The sequence below is a fragment of the Neodiprion virginianus genome, chromosome 2, assembly GCF_021901495.1.
Source record: "Neodiprion virginianus isolate iyNeoVirg1 chromosome 2, iyNeoVirg1.1, whole genome shotgun sequence".
In the NCBI taxonomy this organism is placed as follows: Eukaryota; Metazoa; Arthropoda; class Insecta; order Hymenoptera; family Diprionidae; genus Neodiprion; species Neodiprion virginianus.
In genome coordinates this window covers 34,839,812-34,861,103 of record NC_060878.1, presented here as the reverse complement: position 1 = coordinate 34,861,103, position 21,292 = coordinate 34,839,812, and the positions used below count along the sequence as shown (strand labels likewise).

General features: G+C 36.6%; 3 protein-coding genes across 5 annotated transcripts; 1 reads left to right on the top strand and 2 right to left on the bottom strand.

Moving 5' to 3' along the window:
- The first annotated feature begins 58 nt into the window (after nucleotides 1–58).
- LOC124298391 (transcription termination factor 2) lies at nucleotides 59–5,753 on the top strand. The gene is made up of 11 exons (XM_046750310.1): nucleotides 59–429; nucleotides 1,264–1,385; nucleotides 1,486–2,129; nucleotides 2,314–2,746; nucleotides 2,847–2,972; nucleotides 3,060–3,283; nucleotides 3,392–3,890; nucleotides 4,010–4,344; nucleotides 4,557–4,724; nucleotides 5,032–5,231; nucleotides 5,307–5,753. Exons 1-11 carry the CDS (start codon nucleotides 242–244, stop codon nucleotides 5,452–5,454), a joined length of 3,087 nt encoding a protein of 1,028 aa, XP_046606266.1. The 5' UTR covers nucleotides 59–241; the 3' UTR covers nucleotides 5,455–5,753.
- On the bottom strand, nucleotides 5,473–13,477 carry LOC124298394 (cationic amino acid transporter 2). 3 transcript variants are annotated; one of them, XM_046750319.1, is made up of 12 exons: nucleotides 11,473–11,500; nucleotides 11,340–11,396; nucleotides 10,924–11,170; nucleotides 9,756–10,040; nucleotides 9,462–9,566; nucleotides 8,942–9,320; nucleotides 8,676–8,815; nucleotides 8,491–8,593; nucleotides 8,203–8,351; nucleotides 7,901–8,067; nucleotides 7,689–7,797; nucleotides 5,473–7,496 (listed from the first exon to the last, which is right to left on the bottom strand). In XM_046750319.1, exons 1-12 carry the CDS (start codon nucleotides 11,476–11,478, stop codon nucleotides 7,417–7,419), a joined length of 1,827 nt encoding a protein of 608 aa, XP_046606275.1. In that variant the 5' UTR covers nucleotides 11,479–11,500; the 3' UTR covers nucleotides 5,473–7,416. The 3 variants fall into 3 exon arrangements, with proteins under 3 accessions (XP_046606275.1, XP_046606277.1, XP_046606276.1); XM_046750321.1 differs by lacking the exons at nucleotides 11,340–11,396; nucleotides 11,473–11,500 and adding an exon at nucleotides 12,784–13,477; XM_046750320.1 differs by having other exon boundaries at nucleotides 11,340–11,500.
- A 171-nt stretch (nucleotides 13,478–13,648) lies between these two features.
- On the bottom strand, nucleotides 13,649–16,479 carry LOC124298399 (uncharacterized). Its single transcript, XM_046750339.1, has 4 exons — nucleotides 16,224–16,479; nucleotides 16,010–16,129; nucleotides 15,333–15,511; nucleotides 13,649–15,109 (listed from the first exon to the last, which is right to left on the bottom strand). The coding sequence occupies exons 1-4, from the start codon at nucleotides 16,273–16,275 to the stop codon at nucleotides 15,035–15,037; spliced, it is 426 nt and encodes a 141-aa protein (XP_046606295.1). The 5' UTR covers nucleotides 16,276–16,479; the 3' UTR covers nucleotides 13,649–15,034.
- Nucleotides 16,480–21,292: the final 4,813 nt, after the last annotated feature.

The window sequence follows — 21,292 nt, the reverse complement described above, 5'->3', positions numbered from 1 at the left end:
CAAGTCCGCCTGTAGGTCGAGTAAATGGAGATTCAATATTGGAATATTCAATGGTGGCGGCGGCGTTCACATCGCTATTTTCAAATCTGTTTAAATTTACCGTTGTCGTGCATTGTCGTTACAAATGGTTGCAAGCAAATGTATGAAATCGCGACGCGGATCACAGAGTGTCCATATATAAACCGAATATAACGATACATTCGGATTGCAGTTAGAAATATTCACCCGAACTATATCCTCAATGGATGATAGCTTTTTTCAGTGGCGAGAAGGTGATAGACCTTCATCTAAAGATGATTTGCCATTCCGGTCTTTTGAGGTTCCGGATAGCGAAGATGAGAGCAACGTCACGAACAGAAGCAACGCACAAGGGTATTGTGTTCTCGAATCTAGCGGCGACGACGATACAAACGATCTCCAAGACTCAAGGTACAATGTTTAATAAGCTTTGTTTCATTCGAATCCTGAACATTGACCACAACCTACCTTCATTTCACCTACATTTTTAGGGTTCCGTATCTCGGAATGGAAAAACGGAACCCTTATATGATCGCTTTGTTGTCTGTTTATCAAAATCATTTTTCTCGGGAACGGGTAGAGGTACCTAATTGAAATTAAAATCAAATATCAAGGTCTTCGGTCCCTTAGAGGCGTAAAAAATTTGAGCTTCTAAGTCAACGAACTCAAAAGATACGGCCATTTATATCACATATTTTAATACTCGCAAACTCAGTCATGAAAACCTGTCAGGTAACTTCCCATTGAAATAGAAATTTTTAGAAAAGCAAGGTCTCACAGCCCAAGTGAATGAAGAAGAAATAAAAATTTCGTGGGTATAAACGGTTAGTGTTTTGTATTCAATTTGACTGATGTTTCGGATGAAGCCAGGTCAACCTTCCTCAAAGCCTACACAAAAAAAAAATCGTATACATGCGGTATATTATATACCATCTTACGGGAGAGCTAACTAATAATATCACAATTATAGATCATGAAGTTTATACTATTTACAGAGTTTTCAAATAATATTGTTTAGTTAGCAATTTAAACTATTATAAGTTTAAAGAATTATTTGCCCAGAGAAAGGACACGACATATTAGCACAAGTAGAGAAAAAAAGTTCGAAAGTAGTTAATTTGTAGTTATATCACATGAAAAAAAAAATTGTTAAACTCGCACACTCACTCATTAAATCCTTTAGGGTAAGTTAAGGATTGTTATGCTCTGCAATCAAGAAACCATTGAAAAGAACATTTTTTTCAGATCGTCCTTGGAAACCAGGAATAAGAATCGACGTAACACCAATCGTTTGACTAACAGCTCAGATTGTTCAATCACATCCAGTGAAGGTGACCCCCAGATCAGCAAAGATGATGTACTTGATGGTATGTACTAAATATTTGTATAAGTTGGTTTTGAACCATTCGGGATTGTAAGATATAATCTACAATGACTAAAGTACAAATTTCGTTTCTCATTCCATAGAAAGTAGTTCAGATTCAGACATACCAATTTGGACAAAGAAGCGTGGTGCAAAAAAAATATTTGATGATACCTATGAAGAAATAGCAGACTCGTCTGAAACACAAGACAAACAGATTCGGCCTATTTCTGTGACTCCTGACAGCTCTAGTCTGCAAGAGAGCCCTTCAAGTGAAAACCACTGTGATCATGATGATAGTGTGTCCGTACTTGAAGAAGACAATTATTTGTTATCCTCATCTAAATCTGATGAAAAGAAGAACAGCAAATCTGCATTTAATGGGAATGGCGTTTTGCCACGGTCCCTTGAATCAAACGAAAGCACAGTTTCACACTCGGAGCAAGAAGAAATTGTCAGTGGTAAGGCTTGGCCTGAAGAAGACGATAAAAATTCTATAAATATTTCTGATGACTCGGACACCACTGGCACATCTAATGATTCGGATGTTCAGCATGTCGACCTTGTATCTGATGCAAGTGTAAGCAGCTCGTGTGCACTAAATTCAAATCCGGAGAATGTTGCCACGGTTCTCTCTCTTATTAAAAGTGAGGTAGGGGTTGGCAACATAGATCCACTTGTTGCACAAAAGCGAGCCATACTCACTTTTAATATAGAAAAGGTTCAGAATCAACTGGCAAAGTCCAAGGTTTGTATAATTAGTAATTCAACCAAGTATGCAAATATATTCGGATTTCTGATTTCTACAAATAACTAAATTCTAAAGCATTCAATGCTAAAATATCTGTTTTGAAAAATTAGAGATGAAAGTATGAACAGTGAAGAATTTCTGCCTTATGCATATATTAACAGGTTTCTTTTTTGTATTTTAGATGGTGCTTCATACCTTAAACATTGATTTGCTCCCAGATAAAGGTGAAAAATTGAGACGGAGTATTGATACTGATGAAACAAAACTCCAAAAGTTGTCAGAAGAATTGGAATCTCTTCCAAAGATAGGTACACCCAAGCCCTCGAAACCAGCACAAGGATACATTTCTTCCCTTCAATCTTTGGTCAAAAACCCATCTGGTCCAATGGAAATCAAACCACTTGGCCAAAAAGCTCTTGCAACGCAAGAAAAAGAGCAAGCCTTAACTGTAGAGAGGCTGGCAGATCTTCACGGATCATTGAATGCTCGTCCAAGTGAAGACGAGCAAGCTCAAGATCCAAAAGGTCTAAAAATTTCCCTGATGCCGCATCAACGACATGCTCTCGCATGGCTTCTTTGGAGAGAGAAGCAAAAACCCCCTGGTGGAATTTTAGGTAAGTATTGATTTCTGAGCTGCTAATGTTTATATTGAATTATCAAAAAAAGATTCACTCCTTAAAACATTAAGTACCATGGTGAAATAATTACTTTCAGCTGATGATATGGGTCTGGGAAAAACATTGACAATGATTTCTCTAATTATGTCATCTTTAAAGGATGTAAATTCAGATAATGATGAAGACGATGATGACACGTGGCTACAACGTAAAAAGACTATCCGTAAGTAATTGATATTTTTTTTAAGCCCACCAGAATCTTTTTATTAATTTCGCTATGATTAAATGATTGCTCATTTTTCTTGTGCAGAACCTTATGGTGGTACTTTGGTGGTGTGCCCTGCCTCGCTACTTTCTCAATGGGAAACTGAAATAAAAACACGTGTGAAACGGGGTATACTAGCTGTTGAATTGTATCATGGAACTAACAGAGAAACTGTACCAAGACGTTTGGCTAGGAATGATGTAGTTATCACGACTTACAATTTAATTAGCAGAGATTATAAGGTTAATGCTGACTCCATCCTCTACAAGGTAAGCATTATTATAATAAAATTTTTTTTACTGAAATTATTATAGTGTGATTTTCATTCATATTTATACTTTACATCATGCCAGTTATTTTTTTTACATTGAATATAGATCAACTGGAAAAGAGTTATTCTTGACGAGGCTCACATAGTACGTAATCATAAAAGCCAGCAATCAGAAGCGGTATGCCATCTGTCTGGGCGTTATCGTTGGGCTTTGACTGGTACACCTATACAAAACAAGGAGTTGGATCTTTATGCTCTTTTGAAGTTTCTGAAATGTTCACCATTTGATGACCTGCGTGTCTGGAAGCGATGGGTAGATAATAAGAATGCTGCTGGGCAGGAAAGATTAGCTACTGTCATGAAAACTCTGATGCTACGCAGAACTAAAGTCGAATTACAGGCTAAAGGTGGCCTTGGTTCTTTGCCAGATAAAAATCTGGATGAAATTCGCATTAAATTGGATCCTGAAGAGCAGCTGGTGTATGAAAAAGTTTTGGTATTTTCACGTACCCTCTTTGCGCAGTTTTTACATCAGAGAGCTGAGAAAAATCACATGTATGAAATGCATTCCGGAAAGTTTGATAACCCATCATTTCTTAAAACGCGTAAGTATTAGCAGTTGTCCTGAAGTTTTATTTTCACATTCATTACCGAAAATCGCAAATATTGCGTTCAGATCATTCATGATCATTTTACACTCTGTATATTAAGTCTTTAATTGCAGCAAAGGATACACAATTCACGAAAGTACAAAATGAGCTGTTGGCAAGGCACGCCGATGTCAAAGCTCATGAGATTTTAGTTCTCCTACTAAGATTAAGGCAGGTCTGCTGTCACCCTGCGCTGATACACGCCATGTTGGATCAAGAGGACCTGACAGTAAATGATATTGTTGATGAAAAACCTGAAAGTATTGATGTAATGTCTAGACTTGGAGGTTTAAAACTTGAAGATGATGAAAATATTGATCCGAATGAGATTGGTGTCGATCGGAGAGTGGTGCAAAATTTACTCACCACAAACAATCCCGTTTTTAATCCGTCACGGCAAAGCTCCAAAGTAAATAATGAATCCATTTTTTAGATATGGAGGTTCAACAAGTATGAAATGTTTTATTACCATATTTGCAAAATATTTGTGAAAGTTCAGCAGTCTAATACGTACAGATTGTAAACCCAAGTCCCACAAAAATTGCAAGAATCTAGAAGCCACTTAAGATAATCTACTGAGTTATTCGTATGGAATACATATGTTTATGATATCTTTTCTAGTTGAGAGCTGTACTCCACACAATACAAGAAATACTGGATAAAGGTGATAAGATGATAGTAGTATCACAATGGACCAGTATGCTGGAAGTTGTGAGGTCTCATCTTAAAACCCTAAATGGAGCAACTTATGATATCCTGTCTGGAAAAATTCCCGTAAAAAATCGGCAGGTACAATTTGAGAGTTTTTGTCTATACGTCTGAAAAACTTCTTATTTTTATATTGCACAGTGATTTTTTTTTGGCTACAATGATATTCTTAGTTTTCTCACACATTTTTAATATTTATTTTCATGAGTATTTCACCAACTATCTTGGTCTACACATTTCTATTTCTAATCCTTAAGATGTTTGTGTTGGAAAAAATGATAACCAGGCCTGTAGTTACGATATATTTTACTAAATCACATATTTATTTAAACAGACCGAGTTCTCGTTACTTCGGAAATAGGATTAACGACTTTCTTAATTTTTGTAGCGCATAGTGGAGTCGTTCAATACAATAGACTCAGCACCGCAAATTCTATTACTATCGCTTACTGCAGGCGGAGTGGGCTTAAATTTGGTTGGCGGCAATCACTTACTTTTGCTTGATATCCATTGGAATCCGCAATTGGAAGCGCAAGCACAGGATCGAATTTACAGAGTTGGCCAAACTAAAAGCGTTTACATTTACAAGTAATACATACGAATTATTTTTTGAGAATACGTTGTGCAAACTAACATGCGAGTCTACATAAGTAATTATTTCAGATTTATGTGTCTGGACACTGTAGAGCAGAGGATTAAAGCACTGCAAGACAGAAAGCTAGAAATAGCAAACGGAGTTTTGACAGGAGCAGGTACTGCAGCTGCCTCCAAGTTATCGATGGATGATCTCAAATCTTTGTTCAGCTTGTAAAATTTTTATTTTGCCAAACGCCCGCACTTTCTGATCTTACTTACGTAATTTTACAAGAAGTCGATCGACCCGTTACTTTTCGATGTATCTATTTGCTGAAAACCAAAGTGTTTTGGTACGACTGAAGAAAATACGCCCTATTTTATAATATGAGAAATTCTAGATTAATCTATTTTATAAGTGAATATATTTATGTATAAATTAGTTATAGGTGTATTCGTGAAACCTTTTCACATACGTTATTGTTTCAAAGCATTCTTAAGCCTAGTTTTTTGAAGCAGTAATCAATTATTCCATTAATACTAAGATTTTTTCTATGCTGTGACTTATATTTATACAAAAAATTAAACATTATTTATGTTAATATATACAAAAGCTAAAAAATTTACTGTAACACTCCAGTTATAGTGCACATATTTTTTTTATCAATTTAATATTTGGTGCAAATTGCTTACTGTAATGATATTAGATAAGAGTACAATTTCGAAATTTTCAGGTGAGTTGTAATGATATTGAAAGAACAAAGCGGAAATACAAATGCGGAAAGTAGGAATCCTTCTCAGGACGTTGGAACTTATTCACAGTTATTTTAACTATCTTAGATCGGATGAAAAAGTTGAAGCGACAAATTGGCAAGACAAGTCAAATGATTGCGTTTACATATGATATCAATTGAATATTGATTTATTCAACAAAAATCAGACAGGATAAAGGAAAAATATACATGGGTAAGGAACAGTGTAATTATGCTGGATATTTGTGGGTTAATACAATTTTAAGTGTATTTGGAGATATGCATGAAAAGTAAAATTAAAATAAATCCGTTTTCGGATTTCTATGAACAGGATAAATAATAGAATTTCCGATATCACATAATCGTAAGAATATAAAAATAAATAATCATTCCGTTCTCTGCTTGTTCCTGATTGGTTTTACGAGGAGCTAGTAACGTTATGTTGAAAATACAAGTGAAATATATTATAACATTGGTACTAATTAACTTTCGGTTAATTAAGCAATATGTTAAAAACGAATATTTGGCTATTCTAAGGAAAATAGTGAATCTAGTAGGGCTATATAATACATGAATTTCAATATTAAGATCTGCTGGGGCGATGATTTTCCAATGAGAATAGTTATTTAGTATACAATTTCAAATGATATAGGCAAAGTCATACGATTTTGACAAGCAGAAGTACCGAAGTACAATATGCAACGCGTCGCCGGCGAGAAAAATTGATTAATAAATTTAATTAATTAATAGCAAGAATACTACGTTAAATTCTCAACCATAAGTCCAGGACAACAAATTGCCCTTGAGGGAAAGAATGGCATCAAAATATTGGTATTTGTTGCATGTCGGACAATGTGGATAATGTCTTATCACAAGTTTCTGATTCGTACAAAATTTGACGATATGATAAACGTCTTGGAATATATTATTGCATAGAATATGAAACCACTATAGTAGGTGTGGAGCATTCCATCGCGAAATGTAGCAAGTGGAATTCCACACTTCAGATATTTGCAGTTTCGAAAAATTAAGTTCGTTTCAATGACTTGAATATTAGCGATGCTGCTAGATCGCTTGAACGATGTAGTTACAATCCATGTTCACGAATATATGACTGAAGAATTAGATCTTGACCTTCTGATGAACGAATTCATCAACTTTAACCAACGACTGCAGAAAAGTAACTTGAGCCGCGTTAGATTGAAATAAAAGTGTACTTTGTACAGAAATGATTACAAAGTTTAACGGTATCGTTTTATGTTGGTCCAAATCCCCGCACCTAAACTCAGCTCTACACCACGGAAATATACTTATTACTTGTTCAATAAAGATTACATTTGGAATTATAGATGCAGGCGATTTGATGGTGATAATACTTTGAGGAGTTACCAAAGACGTTGAAGCACAGTTTACACTATTCTACAACTCTTCCATGTACAAACTCCTTTTCAAGACGTTGCTTCTGGATTAGTTTTTTTTTGCCGAAGATTGCTGTGCCTAATTCCGTAGAGAAAATACACTGCAAGCCCTACAGTAAATGAAAAAGGTTTTGTTAAGGTGTCAACTCGATTTAAAACTTATTTAAAATGCTGATCACTTTGGATTTTTTGCAAATTGTCGAGAGATTTGAATCAGTAATTGTGAACCAATCGTTTTTAATTGCTCATCTGTTTTATCTGATATAGCATAGCTATTTATTTACAAATCAAAATATTCTCACCGATGGCCATCCATACACCAAACCGAACCCAAGTCATGTTATCTAACATCATCATCAAGTAAATGTTGATAAAAATGCTGAGAGCTGGCAAGAATGGAACAAAAGGTACCTAGAAATTAATTGATATGATGAAGTTTTTCAATTATACTGAACTTCTGAGAAAAAGAAACATTCTCATGTTAGTTTATTTGTTCTGTCTTCTTAATACTTACAGAAAAACTAAGCTTCCTTCCAGACACTGGCTGCAGATACACGGAGACAAGAATGCTAACTAGACTTGCAATTAGAAGTACGAAAATTGCAACCGCCCATGGTTCAATGTTTAAAAGTTTGTCACCGGCAAAAACAATCATCATTGATGTACATGCGCAGAGTACAACTGTCAGTGGTCGAAAAAGGGGACTTACGTTAGACGATTAGATTTTGTAGAGTTGAAATCAGTGAAGTGGAAGCTTCCTTATCTCGACAAATTGAGGGTTCAATTCATAAATGTTGAGAAATTAAGAAAACTTACAGTATGCAAATACCAGCCAAGTAACCAGACTTGCTGTCAGTCTCGTTGAGTGATGCAGTTTATTTCCATTGAAAAATTGCTTTGCAATAAATGTAAAGCTTTTCAGGGTACGATCATCTTTTTTTTCGTAAGCCTCGCTCTCCTCGTACCTAAAATTTGTTGAATGAATCAAAAGTAAATGTTGACCTGAATGGATTTATATTACCAATTGTACATCATTTTTAATCAACGTGAGTGATTCTGGGAGTATCTTGAATAGTTACTCAATCAACCTCAACCAATTCTTACCTTAAAATTAAAACACAGGCCGCAACAATCGAATAAGCTAGCAAAGTCCCGATGCTCATCATGTCAACCAGTTGTTTTAGCTCAAATATTGCTGCCAGAATCCCTGAGGACACGTTTTAACGTGGTACGCGAAACTTGGTCATGGAAAGTTATATCAGAGAAATTATATAAAATAGCCTCATTACCTGTCAGTAATCCAGTACAAAGAGTTCCAGCAAGTGGAGTCTGAAAACGGGAGTCGATTTTCCCCATCCACTTGAAAATCAAACCATCTGAGGCCATAGCATAGATCACTCGAGGCAAAGGGAACATTGCGCCAAGTAAACTGTGATGAGAAAACATTTTAATCTTGTCACCTAAAGCAATTCTGGGTTGTCTTAATTGGTTTTGCCTCCTCGCAAACGACAACAAACAGTCTTATCACGAATATTTAGCATTGACAAATACATACCTTGCACACAGGCCGCAAATTGCCCCTACAGAAACTGCCCATTTAGCCCAATTCCATCCTATCGTCTCAAAAAGATGGGGCAGCGGGGCATCGGCATTCTGGTCGTAATAGGGAAGAGTCATTGTCAGAACTACCGATATGCCGAAGTACGAAAGGAAAACAATTGTCAGAGAAGCAACAATCGCAATTGGTATGGATTTCTGCGGACTTTTTGCCTCTTCTCCTGTGGTTGCGACGCAGTCAAATCCAATGAAACCATAGAAGCAGGTTGCTGCGCCAGTTATGATGCCCGATATGCCGTACGGAGCAAAACCTCCGGTACCCCACGGACAGCTTGACTCGGTACACTCCACTTCGGTTCTCCAATTCGCAGCGTCAGCTTTAAAGTTTGACATAAATATGTTATGTGAGGAAAAAAAGCTTGAACAAAGCTTGTGTCAAGTGAAGTCAAGAATGGTACATATCATCAATATCTTTAAAAGTTTGACATACATGCTGCACATAGTACGAATAGCGTTACCTTTGAACGAACCAGCAATGATGACAAACAGTACAACTGACAAGTTGATTAAGGTGAAAATGTTGTTGGCCAGGGATGACTCCTTAGCGCCAAAGGCCAGAGCAGCTAAAATTATCGAAATTTCAAGACCACCCAATTTCAACGACACACATACCAAAGGCAATTCTGCCAATTACCTTCAACCAATTGATTGCATAAATGAATTCATTTTGCCTCAGAGGGACATTGGAGAACGGATAAAGAAATTGGTGAAGCTGACCATAGATTAGATGAATATAAATATGTTGTAATAACCAGAGAAAACCAGAGTTATTCCAAAGGCGAAAAAGTCCGGATATGCGGAGAGATAGTCAATTTGAATAGGCATGGCACTCTGAAACGTCGTCTTCATAGTGTCATTGAAAAGGGCATCGACGTAGGTACTCAGTGCACGCACCACACTGGCAGAGCCAATCACATATTCCAAAATCAAAGTCCATCCTATTAGGAACGCTATGAATTCACCAACAGCAACATAGCTGTAAACGTAAGCGGATCCAGCTCTTGGTACCCTGGCACCAAATTCCGCGTAACAAAGACCTGAAATTTTTTTTGGGTTGTGATAATTCAAGCACACAACAATGCAAATGATCTTTTCAAATATTTCAAGAATTCTCAATTTCGTTTTCTATCATAGATTACGAGAGAATTTTTGGATGTCGTTTGAACCTTGAGTAATAAGTTCGAATGGGATTCGTAAATTAAAATAAATTAAGGATCGTTGTTCAAGATTTACTAAATTCCTCTACTGCAATTTCAAAAGCAGTCTTTTCCCAAAATTTTGGTTCCCATCTTTCAGCTTTACCGAAGTACCCTGTTTCGAACGTTTGCACTAACGGTGTGCACCTCGATTCGTATTTAGAGAAACCTGCTAGTATGAGACTAATTGTAAAGAGGTAAAGTGAACGCGTTAATTTTTATCGTACCATGAGGATCGACATACTCCGTCGTCGTTAAGCGGGCATCCCGGATCTGTTTGAATTGTGAGACTGTCTTATTATGAGCTTTTGGGTAAAGTCGTAATTTTTCCATTAACAATTCCTGAACTAGTGTACAATAATCTCCATTTCTTACGAAAGAGCAGTAAGATAGCTGGATTTCAGATAAGGATTAGAAGAGTGTCGTGATGACGTTAACTTGTTTCAACAAACTTTGGAAGAGTTTCACCAGCACCTTTTCCGGAAATAGAATTGAGCCGTCTATGCAACTCTCGAATTAAGGTATAACTCTTCCAAAAACTATAAGACTTCGGAATAAATCTGTTAAACCGTGCCCTATTTTTTCAAATTTTTAAACTTCGTAACATGGTTTTTCTGAAAAATTTCGAGTTATTAAATTCTTGAGAAAATTAACAAGCTACTTCGAGTCCTTAAGGCAGTTTACCACATAATTTATTCTGTATTGAACTGTTACGTTATCAGACCTGCGAAAACTGACGCAATTGCGGCTATGGCAAAAGATATGATAACTGCCGGTCCAGCGGTATCCCGAGAAACTGATCCCGCCAAGACATAGATTCCTACACCAAGGGTCGACCCTATGCCAAGGGCCGTTAAGTCGAGAGTTGACAAGCATCTGGCTAATTTCGTTTCCTGAGGAGATCCTATTTGCTTCTTGCGACTCAAGGTTTTGTATATTACGTCCATCCCAAGAAGATTTATTACGTCAAGCTGCAAATTAAGGGCGTGAATAAGTTGAACGTAAATTACCTACATACAGGGACAAAAAAAAATGTTGGCATTTTTCAGTCTGCTTTTTTTGGTGTTGTTCGTTTCAGTCGGATTATTATATTACAAAGCATTCAGATGCCGTATTATTTATCAGATAATTATTACTCACCACATGAATTTTCAATAATTTTAAATCCATGGTCGTTAAAATTGAATCCGCGGTACACTAAAGTAGATTGGCGTTTGAAATTTAGGAATATATTCGTTATATTATGTAGAGTATTTGTTCAATTCGTTCGTACAAACATGCGGACGACAGCTCGTAACACGCGTGTCTGTCATATCATTTATTCTCCACTGACTGAAGAATAAGCGGATTGTCTCGTTCGACAATTATTATCAATTGATTGAATCTTGTACCAAATCATTAGCGAGGAACATTGCCCTCAGCTAAGTTGTACACTTTTCAATACATGTGTAGATTTTCATACATGTTGGTGCTGGCTATTAATGACGTATTTGACGTGGAACGAATAAACGAGCGAGATGAAATATAATAACATGCATACTCTGTAATCGACCAATTTAAACTCTTCAAATGTGTCTGTTTATTATTCAAAAAATTCACCTTCAATGAACGGATTCGACCGGTTTCGATCAGTAGCAATTATTTTGATGATAACAATGATATCGGCAGAATCATTGATTAAAATTTTACGTTATTCTGCTTCGTTCCGTTCTAGTCCTTCGGTGCTAAACACCTCTATATTGCATGGTATCTGTCCAAATCTGGAATATTTCTAGCCATTAGCCGGGTACAGCTTACTTATATTGTAAGTAATTACAAATTTCCTCATTCATTTAATAAGTGTCGCGTAAGTATGTAACTGAGAAACTGAAGAGTAGCCCTGTACAGGAACATGCATAGGATAAGCTAGTTAAATATTGCTGTTTGCAAAACAATATTTTATCTCCAGTGGTTTGCTGTGAAATCAGAGTTCAGAGTCATTTGCTAATTATGTGTATACTTGAAAAGCAAGTAAAAAGACAGGTATTCGAAAAAAAACGATCTATATGTATGTGACTCAATTTTGTTTGCATCTTTGTCTGAGACAAAACAAGAGCTGCGGGAGTTCTTTTCAAAAAGGAAACCGTTGCAAATAGTTTTATTGTTTTAAACGGTTTATGCAGTAGAAAATAAAGTAGTGTTCCATTCTATATTTGTGACGATGATTGTATATGAACGTACTTCTTGAATTTTGCATTATTATCGAGATGATAGTTTTATCGTAGTTTTATTAGGGCCTCAGTATTCGATTGCAACACTTCCTGAGCGTTGTAGATCGTGTTGGAAAATCCAAGTATTTATTAAAAGTGTCAGTAAATTAAACTTGCAGGGTGTTTGTGATTATAGTATTTCTAATCGTCTACATACCTGTTTTATGAGATGACACGATTTCTCATCCTTTATTAAGGATCATTCAGGATAAACGCATACTCACACGCCAACATAAACAAAGTTTGAGTAGAATCTATGCCAGAAACTAAAAGGCAATTTATTCTACAACGAAAATTGAAAGTGTATATACATATATATTATAATATGTACTTACATGAATTATTTTTTTTGATTATTCTTCAAGCCTTTTTGGATCACTTTTGTAATGAAAATCATTAGAGAATATAGAAAATGATTTATTCAAGAGGTGCACATTTGAACTCTGAGAAATTTTACAATGCTGTAGCAGGTTTAATTTAGTACCTCCTTTCCTGCACCCACAGAGATAATTTGAGATACTGAACTACACCGAACTCGCAATTACTGATAAAGTGGTTACTTTATTTCAAGTCTGTTAACAAGTAACTTTTGTCTCCGTGCAACACCGTAAATCCCTTAATCTTCGTATTAGAAAGCTGAATACCACTCTGATATCAGTCGGCGGTATAGTTATCCAAAAAATGTCAAACTTGCAACTAATAGTGCAACTAATTGCACTATTTTCTGTTATCTTTCCTTTTAATGTTGCCTGTATGTCACTCAATTACTGATACCTCAAGTATTATTTAAAATTCAGATCATTCAATATTAGCACTGAATTGGTTGGCTTGTTCAATAGATATTGATGGCGGTACCCACTGTCAGTTGTATCTTCTACATCAAAGCTATTATCAGAGTGTGATATATTAATTATGAGTAAGGATCCCTTTGTTTTTTTCAATAGTATCTGGAGCACCTCATTAATTACAATCGAAAGTGGTATGTTATCAGAATCTGATATGCAATCAATATCTATAGACTTTGTGTAATCATTTCTTATAGCGCAATCGTCAGTTCCTCGTATTCTGTGTACGGAGGGATCTAACGAACCCTCTCAACTTAACTTGACAATTTTTAACTGAAGGGTGAAAGGTATAAATTAAGCGTAACATCAAGGCCATTATTAAAAGTATAAATTTTATTTTATAATACGGACGGAATTTATTTTGTACATAGTCATAACAACGCGAATATCACGTTACTTAAAAAGTTTCTTTATCCAGTATATTTCTAATAACTAAACTTACTACTAGATACTTAGCTTGCAATATATAAAGACATTTTTCATATTTCGAATTTTTAAATGTATGTTGAGAAATTGTCAGTTTAAAAAACTGTAATTTGGACATGTTGCCATAAATCGGCGGAATCAAATCGAATTAAACTATGTGCGCGAAAGTAAAGATTACCAAATATTATTTAGTACATTCTACACAGGAAATTCTGGAATATTTTTACTTTGCTTATAGCTTGGAGTTTTAGCAGCAAGGATGTACAAGTATATATAGAAGATTATTTGAATAAAATTTCAACCCTTGTTCACTATTCTAATCCACAAAAACATTTCCAAAAAATATTAGACTAAGTGTCTGAGATTCTCCTTGTGGAAAAGTGATGAGAGTTTGTATTCGCAATAGTGAATGATGAACATTTCATGCGTAAAATCAAATAAAAATATAAATTTGGATTACAGGACACGGCCGTAAATTGATTAGGTAATAAGTAGTATACTTTCACTGTGGAAATAAACTTATCTGTAAAATATGGCTTATAGCGAAGTAATTGTATAATTTACAGAGTAAACCATAAAAATCAGCTGCCTATTTAGATTGGGTGATTTTTGTCGAAAAGCTTGTTTGCTGCCAAGGTAAAAGGGTATGAATAATAAATATTATAAAAATATAACAGACTGCCTTTGGACTTAGAACATCGAATATTTGTATCAAACTATATACTAACTAGAACACATTGAATGAATACATTCATTGTAAAAAACACGGAATGGTTTTGAATAGATTAGATCTTTCCATGAGATTTCACATAAGAAAAAAAACATACTGATGTGAGTAACACAGTATGACGATTTTGATTCTACAACTGTTACTTTCATCACTTCTGCTAGACAATTCCAACAGTTAAAATAAATGTAGATATTCTTTAGATAAATTTGGTGTTGAAATTCAGCATTGCATAAAATCAAAAAGTAAATGTAAATATGAAAATATTGAAGGTAAAATATCCTCTTCGATGATAAAATTGAAACGTCTCTAAGTTGTCTAAAAATTTTCATATCATTTCAGAAGTTGATTGCAATATATAAATGCCAATTAATTTGATGCATTTACAATGCTCAGATCTGCACAGCATTGAGTAAAAAATTCACTACAAATACGTGAATATGCACATTGTGAGATCCTTTGGCCCCATAATGTTTACGTGTAGTTTGCTACTGGATAAATAAATATTTTGAAGGCTTTTTTCACTAGGAATGAACATATTCCTCAAGTGTGTACTGCATACTAGCAGTTGGCAGATGTTTCTTAACCTTACATAACCAAGTAATACGATACTGCTATCAATGCTAAGATAGAAATATGCATATTGGTCTTCGTTGCATCGGACTGAAATAAAAAATATAATCTTGAAATTATTGAAGTAGGATTAAGCAATATTTAGCTTATCAAATGGAATTGAAATTGAAATTGTTTTCGTAAATTTATAAGTGTTAATACTTTCCAGAGCTGATGGATTCACTTTGTCATGCTTTCTTTTTCAATAATTGACATTAATATCGAGAATAACATTCAGTTATCCTGTGAATGATAACAATTTGTGGGAACTTACGATAATGTAATAGTTGCATCGATCGCCCTGGCAACATTCAGAACACTTCCAATCCTGGTACCATATATGTGTGCAGTCCTTCATGTTATTCCGTCTTGTTCTTTCGCATTCTTTTTTCGTTGAACATCGTTTTGATATATAATATTGCTTTTTGGCTCCTTGGGACCAATATGGTGTACCTTAAGAAAAAAAAAGATAATTAATCGTTATCAACACAAAAAATTCGCTAAACTTGATACAATAGTAGAAATACATAATTCAATGAAGTATTTCTACTTTCAGATTTTGGTCTTACAATGATTCAGGTACCAGTAATACTGTTGCTCATTCCATTATTTTATTTGTTCTTATAATATACTAAACTAATCTATCAGTAAATTTTTCTATTATTAAATGAATTTTTAGAATCATCATTACTGAATAGAGTAAGTAATTGTAAAATAATATTAATGAATCTATATAAAAAATATTGTTTTCAATATAATTGTAATGTGATGCGACTATATTTTAAACTTCGGTTGTAATAACATCAATCTAGAACACTGATTAATTTTTAGAATACGATGTTTTTGACGCTGTTGAATACACCAATCACTAAATAGTACCTCCGATGTGTACTGCAAACAATGTCAACAGGCGCATGACATGGTTGAATAAGTTGTAAATTTGTCACTTACTGCCCCATTTAATTTCTGACAAGCAAACGTCTTGTTCTTGTTCACATGTTTTTATCGTGTTTAGGCATTTTTCGATGTTTCCTTCCTGATTCTGACAGACATAGCATTCCAGGGCGTTGCCTATGGATACGAAGTAATGTTTTCATTAGAACTGAATTACCAAGGTAACGAATCGTGAAAGAATTGCAGAATTAATTGGAATCTCGATACTTACTTTGTGACAATGCAAACAATGCGAGTAATGCGCCGATGATAATTTTGTCCATGTTTCACCGAGTGATTTAACGAAAAATTTTAGTCAATGACAAGTAACCCACCGTGCGCAAGACTTCGTAAACTTACGGTATATGGAATAAACTCAAGGATCGACGCCCGAACGTTGAGTTAAGGTGCACAGGCCAATCGCAAGCCTTGCACTCCCACCTGCTTCCTCTCTTAACACATGCGAATGAGTAGTTAGGTGAAATAATGCAACTGATTGACTGATTCTAAGGAAGATGGCGTTCTACAGAAGTGTACGGTACGACTTATGCTTGCGGCTTATGAGTCACTTCATTGACTGAGGTATAGATATATCCGAGTCAACGGCCGCTTGAAGTAGAGCTTTCCGAGACTCGTAAATCCGTCGGACGACACATATCGAAACTATGCGCATTAGCACAAAGTGCTGTACCTGAGCCACAGCAAAAGCGCCACTAACGACACCTGGATATTGGGGTGATAGTTCGTCCGAGCACCACACTTGTCTTGCTTGCTTCAAATAGCCCGTAGGCCTTACACTTCTGTAGAACTCTATCTTCGTTGCGTTAGCTTATCACGGCCAACAGGTTGCAAGCCGTGCTTTTCAATTTCGACTTTTCGACTTGTTGAATTGCTATACCCGAACACCCGAACAATTGCTCTAGAATCCAGGCACTATAAATAAACTCCATTGTTCGGAATCGTCGAAGTTTTCACCAAAACTTCAAAGGGGTTGGCCTTAATCATGTGAGCAAAAAATCGTTTGTCTCAAATCGATTTTTATGATCCATTCTAGACTAAGTGAATCTTCAGAAGTTCGAAAACGAGGTCTAGAACAGCTAACGACCTACGGTTCAGAAAAATAAAAGAGATATACGGTGTAGATTGCTTATTATAACATTTCACATCTGGTTACATGAAAGAGAGACCATGCAATATTATACAGAATATATCGTATCCTAAAGTCGTGTGTTGCATCTGGAGCTGGAGCTAGATGTTAGAACGACTGTGATAACTATCTGATGTAGTACATTTCATATTATGCTAAGGACTATTTATTCTGCACACCTATTTTGTCATATAATGCCATTACGTTTTATATTATTTTGAATACTATTAAATAGAAGAATTATTCATTTCGAAATGGGAATCTATCCGACACGCGCTCGATGTATTCCATAACATTAATATTCATACTTATTCCAACAACTTTTGCTCTCTCGATCTTGAATTTTTGTAGGCACAGAATCGGAACGCTGTTTTAGGTAGTCACAAGTGAAATATCTACGTTGGAGAAGCAGAATTGTTTTCGAAAAGTGTTTGAATAAAAAAATATTAAGAGTAACTGTAATACGTCACGGATGCGCTAATTTTGATCAAGATGAAGTGGATGCTCCGTATGTGAGACAGTATTTAACGCAGTGTTCTGATTTAAGACCTAAAAAGGTGATTGTCGAGGATTTTTTATTTTTTTTTGATAAGAAGAGGTAGAAGGAAGCTTCTTAAAACTTCGAGTGTATTTTAACACACATTTGAAAGGTACGAGCAAAAATTTTGAACATCCAACTGTCGCAGAACGGCAGCGTTATTAGCTGACCCGTTGACTGAAGAATATATCTTCAGTCAACGGCTGACCATCGAAGGGCCTGGCCGCTTGAGTCTGGAATCGGCAGGACAGATAAAGTGCGTATTTCTTGTCTGAAATGCAAATACTAAAATCATTATACATCATATCATATCATCATACATCATACATCATACATCATCATACATTCGACATCATACATCATACACAGTACTACAGTTCGAAACCAAAGTTTGGATGCTCGGATGTTCAGAAAGTGACGTCACCCAAAATTTTTTTTCTCCCGACGTGATCGATCTATATAGACAAAAATCAACTAGCCGAATTCCTCAGTCTGGAAACAACCGCGCAGTAGAGCGGACGTATGAGAATCGCGCTCCGCAGATTTCGAGTACCGGGTTCTCTAACTCCGTAGTTCCAGCACTCCGGGTCCGCTTCCGGGTGCAACTCGACTTGAAAAACAAGCGCTCTGTAGTTTCTATGCTCCAGGTCCGCTACCTGGTGAAATTCGACTTACAGGACAAGCGCTCCGTGGTTCCTGCGCTCCAGGTCCACTATCTGGTGAAACTTAACCATCCAGGAAAAACGTTCCGAAGTTCTGGCTGTCCAGGTCCTTTACCTGGTGACTTTCGACCTTCAGGACTAATTTCCCGTAGATTTGGCTGTCGAGGTCCTCCCCTTGGTGGATCTCGACCTCCAGGACAAGCGCTCCGTGGTTTTGGCTGTCCAGGTCCTTGACCTGGTGACTCTTGACTTTCAAGACTAATTTTCAAGTTTACAAGTTTCATTACTGGAAAAAATTCTTTTTTATAGTGGCAAATGTAATTATGTTTCATCTAGAAATTTTTAAACTTGTCTAGTTTGCAATAAATTATTTCAATTTATTTTTCGCGCAAACCCAAATTCAGTGGGTATCAATGCGCTGATAAAATTTCTATAAATTTCTCATAATCTTCTTGGTAAAATGTGTCAATGAAAAATTAGATTGACCCTCACACAATATTTTGATGTGTTCTAATACTAAAAATATTTGTGAGTATTCGAGGTATAACCCGAGGTGGTTAGCGGTGGTCGTTGGAGGTGATCGAGGTGGACAAGGAAGAGCACGAGGAAGACGAGGAGAACCAGGTGGACGGGGAGGACGAGGATTTGTGCACGGTGAGTCTAAGATTTTTATAATATTTAATGGAGTAGGAGTAGGAGTAGGAGTAGGATCAGGAGTATCATATTATTATTAGTGTTACATTATTAATTAATTAATTAATGATATTAATCCTTACACAATATTTTTGATGTGTTCTTGTACTGAAAATATTTATTACTATTCAAGGTACAACCCGAGGTGTTGAGCGGTGGTCGTTGGAAGTGGTTGGTGGTGGTTGGAGGTGTTCGGTGATGTTCGGTGATGGTAAGAGGTGGTTGCAGGTGATGGAGGCGGACGAGGAGGAGGACCAGTACGAGGTAGATGAGAAGGACGGAGGTCGTCGAAGAAGATTGAAGGTGGTAGGATGGTGGTGGGGTAACAGGGAAGTGGAGTGATGGGGTGTAAGGGTAGTGGAGTGATGCTGTGTTGGGGTGATGGGGTGGTGGGGTAATCGGGTGTTGGCGTGTTGGGGTGTAGGGGTTCCCACCTATCCTACCCTAAGCCCTACCCTACCCTACCCTACCGTAGCCTAGCCTACCCTACACTCTCCTAGCCTTCCCGCCCCTACTCTCCTCCTACTCCTACTCCTACTTCTGATCCTACTTCTACTCCTACTCCTACTTCTACTTCAATCTTACTACTACTTCTACTCCAATCTTACACCAACTCCTGATCCTACTCCTACTCCTACTCCAATCCTACTCCTACTTCTACTACGATCTTACTCCAACTCCTGATCCTACTCCTATTCTTACTCTCACTCTTGAACCTACTCCTGATCCTACTTCTATTCCTACTCCTACTCCTGATCCCACTCCTATTTCTACTCCTAATTCTGAGTTTGATGTTATGGAATATATAGACTGCGTGGCGAATTGAATCCTATGTCAACACGAACAATTCTTTTCTTGTCATATTATAGCCGATTATTGTAGATAATCTAGTATGTTTCCTAGAAAATTATAAAATTTATAGTACGCATGGCGTATTAATCATAAATAAATCATATATATCAATGTCGTACATGGACCGCATATATTACATCTGACCTATTTTTATTCATGATCTATGTATACATTCTTCTCTCGGGTACCTATACTTTATTCAAATCACTGTTTTGCTACGACTTTTGAGAGATAATTATTCTCATTATTAATTTCTTGTATCGCCGACAAGTCGGTAAGTATACACGGGACAAGTACTGGCTTGGGCTTACCATTGCGAAGACTGTGTTACTCGGAAGGTGAATGCAGCCAGTATCGAGTCGAAATCGGAAATTCTCTGATATTCTGCAATAAGTTCTCAACTATACCGTTGGAACATCTCACGCAGCAATTTTCGGATATCACATCAAAGCCCATGAGGGCAACTGTCGTTATATTCTTCATCCAATGGTGAGGCTAACCCCTTTGCATTTTTGACGAATATTTTCGCGATGTTCGGAAGAGCTGAAATCACATCTTTCATGCAGAAAACGAGATCCTGTGTTTTCAATATTTTTCAGCAGGTGCTTTTTCGCCCGCTGTTTTTCTACTGTTAGTCCTACGCTCTTTTCGCTGAGTTTTCTGAGTTCCTGAGGGTCCAATCAGTCGGGTAAGGGTCGTTTAAATCGAATCTGAGACCAAAAATTTTTGGCTCCAAAAATGAAAAAAAAGCAAGGCTAACCCCTTTGCATTTTTTGCGATAATTTTCGCGATTCTGAAAAGTGTCGAAATGAATCCTTTCATGTGCTATTCCGACGTAATTTTGCGAGAGAAATCGATTGGGCGCAGACTCAATACGCTGGGAGTAGCGGATCTAAAGTTACAGCTAAAAAACCAGAACCAGTGTTTTCGACATTTTTCGGCAGGTGCTTTTTCCTTCGTAACTTCTTCCCTGTTGGTTCTACGCTCTTTTCGCTGTGTTTTCAGGGTTCCTGAGGGTCCGATTAGTCAGGTGAGGGTCATTCAAATCGAATTTGGGACGAAAAATTTTCGGCTCCAAAAATGAAGAAAAAGTACGGTTAACCCCTTTGCATTTTTGGCGAAAATTTTCGCGATTTTTAAAAGTGCCGGAATGAATTCTTTCATGCGCAACTCCGACGTAATTTTGCGAGAAAAATCGATTGGGCACAGTCCCAATACGCTGCGATCAACGCATCGAAAGTTACGGCCTAAAAACGAAAACCTGAATTTTCGACATTTTCCAGCAGGTGCTTTTTCCTTCACCATTTCTCTGCTGTTGATCCCACGCTCTTTTCGCTGCGTTTTCTGAGTTCCTTGGGGTCCAATTGGTCGGGCAAGCGTCATAGGAATCAATTCTGAGACGAAAAATT

Coding starts and splice junctions, on each gene's coding strand:
- LOC124298391 (XM_046750310.1), top strand. CDS start 242: ATGGATGATAGCTTTTTTCAGTGGCGAGAAGGTGATAGACCTTCATCT. Junction 2,130..2,313: donor ATCAACTGGCAAAGTCCAAG/GTTTGTATAATT, acceptor TTTGTATTTTAG/ATGGTGCTTCATACCTTAAA. Junction 3,891..4,009: donor CCCATCATTTCTTAAAACGC/GTAAGTATTAGC, acceptor CTTTAATTGCAG/CAAAGGATACACAATTCACG.
- LOC124298399 (XM_046750339.1), bottom strand. CDS start 16,275: ATGGACAAAATTATCATCGGCGCATTACTCGCATTGTTTGCATTGTCA. Junction 15,512..16,009: donor GTCAGAAATTAAATGGGGCA/GTAAGTGACAAA, acceptor TTTTTTCTTAAG/GTACACCATATTGGTCCCAA. Junction 15,110..15,332: donor GATGCAACTATTACATTATC/GTAAGTTCCCAC, acceptor TTTTTATTTCAG/TCCGATGCAACGAAGACCAA.
- LOC124298394 (XM_046750319.1), bottom strand. Junction 8,816..8,941: donor ATTTGCGGCCTGTGTGCAAG/GTATGTATTTGT, acceptor TTCTCATCACAG/TTTACTTGGCGCAATGTTCC. Junction 7,798..7,900: donor GAAGGAAGCTTAGTTTTTCT/GTAAGTATTAAG, acceptor ATTAATTTCTAG/GTACCTTTTGTTCCATTCTT.